Source organism: Tamandua tetradactyla, chromosome 10, assembly GCF_023851605.1.
Source record: "Tamandua tetradactyla isolate mTamTet1 chromosome 10, mTamTet1.pri, whole genome shotgun sequence".
NCBI lineage: Eukaryota > Metazoa > Chordata > Mammalia > Pilosa > Myrmecophagidae > Tamandua > Tamandua tetradactyla.
The window spans coordinates 89,548,971-89,559,752 of record NC_135336.1 but is presented as its reverse complement, the minus strand read 5'-3'; the positions used below and the strand labels follow the sequence as shown (position 1 = coordinate 89,559,752).

The window sequence follows — 10,782 nt, the reverse complement described above, 5'->3', positions numbered from 1 at the left end:
CATCCAGTTCCTTTCCTTACCTCTACCCCACCACCCATCTTCTTTAGTTCTAACTCATATTTATAGTGTGACTCCATTCACTCTTCGCTGTCTCTGTTAATGTCGCTCTAGTTGAGCCTCTATCAACTCTCATTTGGACTATGCAATAATTCCCTAGCTGGTTTCTTCACTTTCAATATTCTCCTTTTCCAATCCATTCCCTCTAAAGCAGAGTGTTATATTTTTGAAGTGCAGATTTGATCATGTCAGTCCCATGCTTCAATTTTTTTTACTGGCATTACATTGATCTTAGGAGACGGTTTAATGGTTCACATGGCACTGGACATCAAGGTCTTGCCTACATTTACAGCTTCATCTAAGTGCTTCTGATCTTCCTTTTTGCTCCCCTCTTGCTCAAGGTCTCCTATTAACATTATATCTAAACTCTCTGTAGCCTCAATTTCTTTACCCAGACAGACTTCAGGGCTGGACTGGTCTTTATCTTTCTCACTGCGTGATTATAGGGGTAATCCCTACTCAAGCTTCAGGTCATAGTTGAAGTATTGTTTCCTCAGAAAGGCCTTCCTTAGTCCCATAATTAAAATTAAGGTCTCTACTGCTTATAATCTCTTATTGCCTATATTTTCTATACCTTTATTTTTGTCTTCATTGCTATATCACAATGTTTGGTTACTTTGCAATTCTTAACATTCATTATTCTAACTAGAACATAAATTCTGTGAGGACTTGGGATGGAATCACAGTTAGAAGATGTTTTACAGTTTTGCAGGGTCAATTCAACATTGATCTTTTTGCCATTCTAAGAGGTTTGGAGGAGAAGAACTATTGACTATTTTAAGCAAAGTGGTGACATGTTCAGATATTGAATTAGAGAGGACTTTATAGCTCTCAAATGGAGACTGGATTGGAGAAGAGGAAGATCAAAGCAGGGAGACTAGGTGAGATATTGAAGTGATTCAGGTGAGGAATATTGAAAGGCTGAAGTAAGGCTAGCAATGTTAGAACAAGAAATGTATTCAATAAATTAGAATGAGATGTCAATCAATGGTTGGATTACTGGGAAGCAGATTCTGAAGTGGAGATTCATGTGCTTTATTTTTAACATGGAGTGCTCATGGGATCAATACTTGAGGAAAAGTAGGAAAGAAGAAGATTGGGCATAGAAAGCAGCCAAGCTGTGGTTCAGACCCAGTGAAGACTTCAGCTGACCTTATAGTGAATCCTGGAGCTGGGATGAGCCATCAGAGTTAACCTCTAGTTGAGGCTGGGGAGCTGGCCCCTTATAACCCCATGCTGATAGGACACTGGGTATGAATTGTCCCCAGGAATGTAAATGGCTCGGGTTAGGTGGTTGTGTTCAGGCAATAACTGAAGGGGGTTGACAGCTGAGGGTTCTCTCCCAACAGCTGAGGCAACAATCCTTCATTCCCAGTGGGTCTTCTGGATAGATGATCACACTGCCTATCACAGGTCCTGTTAATTGAAGGGTCTGATGGAGAAAAAAAAAAAAAAAAACAAAAACAAAAACCAGGGTGATAAACAGAAAGGGGCCTGGTAGAAGATAACAGATTCAAAATTTGCAAGTTGACAGGAGTTAGGAAAAGGTGTGCCCATGGATGAGTCTCCCTAAAGAGAGTGTATTCAGTGAGGGAAAAATTGAGGTACATATGGAAGCCCAAGACAACAACCAAAAATAATGGTTTGAGCCCCTACAAGAAGAGGAGACTTAGAACGAACAGGTAAGGAAGTAATAAGCATGATATTATAGCAAATGCAAATGAGGCAAAATATTTTAACAAACCTTTTGTCTTCATTTGCAAGGGCTGCTGTAGCAAATAGCACATAATGGTTGGCTTAAAAAACAAAAATTTTTTGACTCACAATTTTGGAGGCGAGAAGTCCAAAATCAATGTGTTGGCAAGACCATGCTTTCTCTGAAGTCTGCAGCATTCTGGTGGTGGCAGGTAATTCATAACTCAATCTCTGCCTCTGCCACATGGCCCATGGTCTCTTTCTATGTCTTATTCCTGGATGTAAATTTTCTCTGCTCATAAGAACTCCAAACTACTGGGTTAAGGCCCACCCTCATTCAATTTGGTCTCACCTCAACTAAGAAAATCTCCCAAAATCTTATTTGTACATGGGTTTACAACCACAGAATTGAGGGTTAGTAATTGAACATGTCTTTCTCAGTAGCAGGTGTCAATCCATAATATCATTCCTGGTTCTGAACCAGATAATGTGCATGAATTCTGTACCATTAATCTTCAAAGTAGCTCTCTGAAGTTGATATGATTATGATCCTGATTTTGTAGTACAAGCAATTTAGAGAGGTTCAAAGATTTGCTCAAGATTGATGGTTAAGGAATTAAGTCATGACTGAAATATGCCTTTCTCCAAAGAACGTGCTATTTGAAACTAAGCTATACTGACTCAATAAGGAGATGGTTGTTCTTTGTGATGAATCCACAGAAATGTCAAGTAAGCCAGGTAGTCTGTCATATTTCTATCCAAGCTTTAGAGGGTGTTATGGTGATGAAAGGTAAATTTCAACATGTGGTGCAGTGGAAAATATAAAGATAGACCAGCAGACATATGATGATAATCAGCAAGAAATAAAAGTCTGGCAAAATAGAATTTTAAAATAGAAAGAAATTGTTTATGTTTATGTTCTAAAGGAGAACTCATAGAGAGAGGAGAAGGTGAAGTGGCAATTAAGAAAGGGAATGATCAATGGAGCAAAGGCTCCTAAGAAAGTCAAAGAAAACTAAATTCACAAAACTATTGGAGAAAAATGAAAAAAATAAATAAATAAGGCAGTGCAACAGTGGCTCAGTGGCAGAATTCTCGCCTGCCATGCCAGAGACCTGGGTTCGATTCCCAGTGCCTGCTCATGCAAAAAATAAATGAGGAAAATGATCTGTCTCCCCCTAACTGTGAAGGAGAGAAAGTAAAGATGGCTCTGGCAATTGGCTTTGTCTCAGAGGGGCAAGCAACAAAATCTCCTACATTATTTATGTTACTCAGATTATTCTTATTTTCAGATGCAGCTCCATATTTAAGTACACATATATGCACATTTCTGATTATTCAACACAGGTCAGATGCTCTATCTGGTGAAAAATTAAACAATTGGAAAAGAACAACAAAACAAGTTGTAAACTTCCAGGACAAAATGAAGGCAAGGTAAAAGTGAGATGAATGAGGAAGAGGAACTAGAATGAGTAAGAGGTGCTGGGAATAACAAGGCAGACTAATATTGGCAATTCCTGTTCAGGTGGGAATCATTAAACCCCTAGGGACCCAGAACAAAGGGCTGAGAAAACTTTTCATCCTTAGCTGGTGTTTGAGAAATGTGTATTACACAAAAGTCAATTTCCTCAATGATTTACACTCTGAGGAGTGCTCATATGGTCTAGAATAGTGACAAAAAAGAAACAAAAAATCATTCTCATACAATAAGCCTAAAGTACATAATCTCTATGGTAAATCCATTTTGAAAGCCCAATGCTTTTCATATTTCCGAGTTCAGTTAGACCACCCAATCAGCTTTTCGGTCAAATGCTGGACTGAAAGGAATATTTGCAAACAAGATCTCCCATCTCCCAACTGGAATATGCTTAGTGTGTTAGGTATTTAGTAGTTACCAACATCAAAATGACTGCCCACTGTGGGCTGTGAAGAAAAAGGGAAAAGGACCACACTTCCCAGATTAAGCCTTTCAGTCTCTGGATGATGGCAGGGAAATGGCAGACAAGGATGTCAACCCAAGTCTTCAATGTTGAAACAGTCTCAATAGAATTTGGTTCACTTTGAAAATGTTGTGGAAGTTGTACTGTTAAATTTCACAGTAAGTTCCATTCCTACAGAAAAAGTTTGCAAAGGATCTCCTCCTCCTTTTTTTGAGTCACACTAGACAGAGGCAGCAGGTGAGTTAGAGACCTGGGTTTATTCCTGGATCCATACTACATGGATAGCTTTGACAAAACTCTCTATAAGTTTTGCTCTCCACTTCTGAAAACTGAGGGACCTTAACCTGAGGACCCCAAAGACAACTTTCAACTCTGAAAAGTTTTCTAGTATCTGAATTTAAAATAATCGTCTAATCCAAAGGACCACTTCTATATTGTCACACAAAAATTGTCAACTAAAACGCTGGCTTTTATAAATATATTATAAGCAGTCATTGAAGAAAAAAATCTAATGAAAATATATTATTATTTCACCAAAGAGAGGTGTTTTTTAACAGATAATCTATAATTACAAATAAATGTGAATAAATCATAAGGCATGTTTCTTTTTGTTCTTTCCTTCTGACTGTTAAGAATGAACTGAAATCTAAATTTCATGCTTACAATTCTTCCTCTGCAAATTATCAGTAGTTTTAGTAAAAGTCTAGAAACTAGTTTAATATTTAAGCATTTCTCCTTACCTAGAAGTCTTCATTTAAGCCAGAATTGGCAAACCATGTTAAAGAAAAGTGGCTCAGACTAGAGGAAAGTAATAGATCATCTAAAGCCCAAAGTGTTTTTCAATTGCTCTCCGAAGAACTGGAAACATTTTGCTGTTGTCTTCAATTGCAGCCTAACGTGTATATTTACACTTTATATCAGAGTGATTTTTAGGCAGGAAGTTTTCAGCTCTGTAATTAACAATTCACAATGGGAGCTTTGGCACTTAATTACAGCATTGCTAAGACAATAATAATATGAGAAATACTGAACTTGAATGCAATATTTCTTGACACACCTCTAGTTACCTTCTTATTGGCTGGGAAACAATTATATATGAGCAGTAAATAATCCATACCGAAATGAATGAGTGTGTACAAAGACAGTATGTATTTACAACAGGTACTTCCAGTTAGGCTAAGTTCAGTCACTGCTGTAGATTTGGGCTAAACGTTATGGGCAGTCAAAGTGGATAATATCCTCCGAGACTGCTGTAGACACAAAGAGCACACTGCATTCTGGATTTTGAACATCTTCTGCCGTTCCAGATTGGACCACTCTTCAAGGTAAAGAAGATGGCATTTTATCCTCTGCAAATTGCTGGGCTGGTTCTTGGGTTCTGTGGTATGGTTGGGACTCTTGCCACAACCCTTCTGCCTCAGTGGCGAGTATCAGCTTTTATCGGCAGCAACATTATTGTTTTTGAAAGGCTTTGGGAAGGACTCTGGATGAACTGCGTCAGACAGGCCAAGGTCAGGCTTCAGTGCAAGTTCTATGGTTCTCTGTTGGCTCTCCCACCTGCTCTGGAAGCATCCCGGGCACTCATGTGCGTGGCGGTGGCTCTCTCCTTGATTGCCCTACTTATTGGCATCTGTGGCATGAAGCAAATCCAGTGTACGGGCTCTAACAAAAGGGCTAAAGTATATCTTCTGGGAACATCTGGAGTTCTCTTCATCCTGACAGGCATCTGCGTTCTGATTCCAGTGTGCTGGACAGCCAATATCATCATCAGGGATTTCTACAACCCAGCCATCAATGTAGGTCAGAAACGAGAGCTGGGAGGAGCACTTTTCCTTGGATGGGTGAGCGCAGCTGTCCTTTTCATTGGTGGCTGCCTCCTCTGTGGGTACTGCTTTTGCAATAGAAAGAAGCAAAGGTACAGATATCCATCTCCTGGCTACTGTGTGCCACACACAGATAAACGAAGGAATGTGACAATGATTAGTAAGGCTTCTACCAGTTATGTCTAATACCTGCTTTCAGCCAAGATTATGGATTATGGTCAATATGATTTGATAAAGTCTTACCAGAAACTGTAAGTATGTTCAACAGAAGATCTTACTTTATTACTGGATTTGAACTGATAAGAAACATATAAATGCCAATGGACTGTAATTCATCACCTGTGGCAGGAATGGAAATGACAGTTTCAACATCTGACTTTATATGTGTGAAACACAGTTACTATTGTTGGACTCAAATAATCCCCATTCCAATCTATATAGTCTAAAATCAAGCATATCTGTGATTCTTTGCAAATGTATAATACTGGCTACCCTTATTTGACCATCATATGATATCTGTGAAGAAATATGAGCAATATTGCAATTGATAATCCATAGCATTAAAACAAATGCCAAAATATAAGTTGTTTAGTTATATTTCCTACAAATTATCTCTAATATGAACATAGTAACAAATAAATGATTATTTTTTTCTTGTTTTAGCACTTAGTTTAGAAAAATGTAGGCATTATATGTTATTTTTAATGGAATTTATCACAATATGGAAATGATCATCCAAAGCATTTGGTATTCTTCAAGGAAACCCAAATGTACTAAAAATTAGACACTGTTTTAGGGAAAAAATGAAATCTAATTCTAATTTATCTTAGGACATTTAGGAAGATAGGCTTACATGTCAACTGGTACAATAAACTCATCAAAATTATATTCAAAGGAAAATTATTTATTCATAAATAATAATATGCTTTTATAACCTATAATTTTCACATAATAGAAAATTGAATTATCTGTTAATAAGACATATCAAAAGAAGGATACGAACAACTATTTCTGATTGTGTGGAATTATGGTCCAGATTAGGGAATTGAGGTTTGGGTGTTAAAGGGAATGGTTTCTGTTCCTTGTTTTATTCTTTAGTCATTGGTCAGGTCTAGACACGCAAAGTAAAATGAAGAATTGAGGTTATGATTCAGGCAATTAGTCAGGTCAAAATAAATACCTCTCTTTTTTCTCTGTAATAAACAAGTAGGTATAGCTAAGGCATTTTGCTTTGCTTGAGAGATATAGGTTGATTTCTCAATTCTTCACTTCCAGTGTATATAAACCAACATCAAGGTTAAAAATATATATGGTGGGGTGGGGCAGGTAGTCAAGTAGGCACATTTGTGGAATAAGCTTGCTCTTATGGATTGCTTCTTAGTATCTTAAATATCTTGTGCAAAGCAATGTTCACATATTCACTTTAAGCTATTTGAATATTGTCTATTTTGTAATAAAAATGTATTTTGTAAACTGTATATAATTGCAATGGAAATATTAAATGTGTTCAACAAATATTTGTTGCATGTTCATCCATATCATAATAGAAATTAAGTTGCACAGTGTTGAAATATTTAACTGTGGGATAAATTTGAGATGAAGTGCTAACTTGAAAAACTTATTCAGTTATTACGAAATTTTGAATTAGAGATAACTTAGGACTAGATCTTAATATCAAACCTTTGATATTAAGATATTAAGATCTCCACCATACAAATCACACACAAGGCTCAGTAATTCAAACCCTTGGTTAATATAAAACAAGATATAAAAATTTGCAATATAGCAATGAAAAGTGCCAAGTCTATGTCTTCAAACAATAACAATAAAAGTAAGAAAATCATTTATTTAGACTGATTTTGGCCTAAAATTTTCTATTTCAGACGGAATTTTAAAAAGGCCTAATATTGGGTGAACTAAAAAAGAATCATTTATCTTATGCACGAAAATAAGAAGAACATCAAGAAAGCAAGTTTTATGCATAAAAGTTGTCTTAGAACCATTTGTCTTTGGCACTTTAGAGAAGTAATAAGCCTTAGAAGGATGGATTTCTCAATAAATGTGGCATATTTTCTGCTTGTCAGAGGATCAAATAGTAAAAAGATGTAATACAGGATGGAATCATAAGTTTGTCACCTCCACAATCCTTCTTCTTTTCCAATGTAAAAAATTTTATGATTTCATTGTCTTAGACTTTCAGAATGAAAAATTGCATAAATAAAGATGAAAACTTTCAGACTGCTTTTGCCTTCATTTTGCTTCATAGCCCATTGTGGCAGTGAAATGCATTGCTGGCCACCATCTGAAATGGGACCAGGGAAACAGAGAAAATATAAGGAGAAAAAAAGTTAGTCAACATTGCATAGTTATCCAGTCTTGCATGGGTAAATATGATTTAAAAGAATAACTTTTTGCAGATTTACAAATTTAAGCAAATGAGCACAAGTAACCTTTTACATTTGACAAATACAGAAAAAGTATTTTGTTGGACTCAATTGATGGATATTTTCCAGGCTACCATACATGGGAGACAGGATAGTTATCATCATCAACACTTTGCAACTAAGAAAACTGAAACTTACAATGTTAGGTGATTGGTCAAAGTCACATGGTCAGCAATAGTACTAAGCAGTTAATCAATATTTGAGGAATAGTCCACAAATAATAGATACATATATATTATAATAGTTTAATTAATTTAGCTAACGTGGAATCAGTAGAACTCAGAATGCAAAAAAACAAAGACAGTTCTTCACCTTTAAGTGTGAAAAGCCTAAGTTCTGAAGGGACTAAGGTAAAGAACAAGGCCCAGTCAAAATTGACTTTCTTCAGCCTTAAAATTATAAATAGATTTCCTTGGCTGAAGGTAAAGTAAAAAGAAGCAGAGTTAAGTGGGTGAAGATATCAATGTGCCGCTGAGAGGAACCCTGTGGCCTGCCTTTCCCTAGGGCAAGTTCTGGGGAATGGTGCAGGGAGAAATGACAAATTCTCAGATGATTTTGGAATGCAAGGGCAGAAATGATTTGTATCCTGATTCAGAGTAGAGCCCAGGAGGTTGACAGAGTGTTCCTGGTGCCCTTACAGAACTGATCGGAGAGAGACATCTGGGATGCATTTACTCTGAAAGTTCCAGAGATAATCTTGCCAAGTTTTGCACTTAGAATACCATGAGAGCTAAAGAGTATTCCCTGCCCTTCAGAGAGAGAACAGAGTGTTGGCTAACTCAAAAGGCCTACTGACTGGGAATAAGTGAGAACATGCAGTGACACACATGGGCAGTCAGAGGGGCCACTCATGGACTGTTTCCTTCAGATCCATCCCTTGTCCCTCTTCTGCCCTAGTCTGCACCCTATGGAGGTTGATTCCTGCAGGCTGTGCAGTGGGTTGCTGAGGGCGGGGTGGTGGGGGTAGTCCCTCCAATGTACTAGCAATAAGAAGGAAAATCATCTATAGAGGATTTTAAAGCAGTAAGGAAAATAGCTAAATGTTAGGTCTGTTCTTTATTATCATGATGAATTAGATTTGTTTAGTTTCCTAAGCTGCTCAAAGGAGATACCTTGAAATGTTTTGGTTTAAACAAAGGAATTTAACAGTTTGCAATCTTATGATTTTGAGACCAAAAATGTCCAAGTCAAGCCATCATCAAGGTGATGCTTTCTTCCTAAAGACTGGCCACCGGTGAGCTTTGGCTCTTCTGTCACATGGCAAAGCCTGTGGTGGCATGTGCTGGTCTCTCTCCTTTCTTCACGGTTTCATTTAATTCAGCTTCTTGCTTCAATAGTTTTCTCTATATATATATATTCATTCAATGTGTGGATTAAGTCCAATAAAAAGATTAAGTCCCATCCTAAATGAGGTGGTCACACCTTAACTGAAGTATCCTCATCAAAAGATCCTACTTAAAATGGGTTTACACCCACAAGAATGGATTAGATTTAAGAATGTGTTTTTCTGGGGCACCTATAGTTTCAAATGACCACACCTTCCTAAAATAAATATTTCGCTGGTCTAAGATCTAAACAGTTTATACGGTTATGTTGAGAGATAGATGATAGATAGATACATAGATACATAGATACATAGATGTAGAGAGATAGTAGATGATAGATGATATATAGACTAATAATAGAGACTAGATAAATTGACTGGTAGTTAGATAATGAGAGAGAGAGAGAGAAAGGAAAGAAGATAGATGATACAGATGGATGACTGACATCTGATAGGTAGGTAGGTAGGTAAATAGACAGACAGACAGACAGATAGTTAGATATAGAAAAACCATTTTCTATGCTACAGTGAGCCTTGACACACACAGACTTGGCTATATGGCTTTGTTTCAAGAGTAAATGTAGGAGTTTTCCCCTAGATTCAGAAGCTGAAAAGCATTTTTTTTTTTCAAATAATCACTCACCAGACACAGTGTTTTATTGTTTTAATTTTTAAATTCAAATAAAAACTCCAAGTCACTATAAAATGAAAGAATTGAAGTAACTCCTGTTCTCTTAATGTCCTTATAATCTCTGTGCTACAGGGATTGGTGGCACCAACTATACACTAGCTAGCTCGAATGATTGTAAACTGCTATGAACCTACTGGAATTCTTCCAGAGTAACATCCATAAATAATAAAATGTTTATTAAAGGATAAATAATAAAAATGTTTTAACTGGAAGCTTATTACTTACAACAATTGCTCTTACAGAGGAGTGGTATATTAAAAAATCACCTGCTTTGAGTATCAAATGTGTTAGATAGGCCACTGAGGCTGTCTTTTCCAATATCTTGTGTTTTTCTATATTCAGATAGATTTTGCCAACAAGACACAATTGGAGGGCAAAAGTATGTCTTCCCTTCTCTCTCTTCACCTCCAGTGATGTCTCCAGTGTGAACTTTGTATTTTCCCCAGCTGTAGTAGAAGGGCCCACCTTAGTTGTCACCTCTACCAAATTAACTCATCCATGGGATCCATTTATTCTGCTTTCCTTTTTGTTCCCCCATCCTCAGAGTTGTAGCAGTTATTTGTTGTTGTTAGTATCTGGAAGGCCCCAGGATCCTCTCTTTGGTTTCTCAACTCTCCCCCCAATCTGTATAACCAATTCTGTATATAAAATTCTGCTAATTTAAACACTTGAAATTATTTTGGGTTTCCTGATAAAATCATCCTGAGATAGAATCTCAGTAGAACCCAAGGTAGACAACTAAGTGTACTGATGAGCAGGGCTAGGATTTGGCTCTGTATTAACACTCAGAACTTGGATACAATCCTGA

At 36.9% G+C, this 10,782-nt stretch overlaps 1 protein-coding gene across 1 annotated transcript; it reads left to right on the top strand.

The window, feature by feature from the left end:
- Positions 1–4,822: 4,822 nt before the first annotated feature.
- Positions 4,823–7,731, top strand: CLDN17 (claudin 17). Its single transcript, XM_077117647.1, has 2 exons — positions 4,823–5,766; positions 7,399–7,731. The coding sequence occupies exon 1, from the start codon at positions 5,027–5,029 to the stop codon at positions 5,699–5,701; it is 675 nt and encodes a 224-aa protein (XP_076973762.1). The 5' UTR covers positions 4,823–5,026; the 3' UTR covers positions 5,702–5,766; positions 7,399–7,731.
- Positions 7,732–10,782: the final 3,051 nt, after the last annotated feature.

Excerpts from the sequence above, each read along its gene's own strand:
- CLDN17 (XM_077117647.1), top strand. The coding sequence starts at position 5,027 with ATGGCATTTTATCCTCTGCAAATTGCTGGGCTGGTTCTTGGGTTCTGT.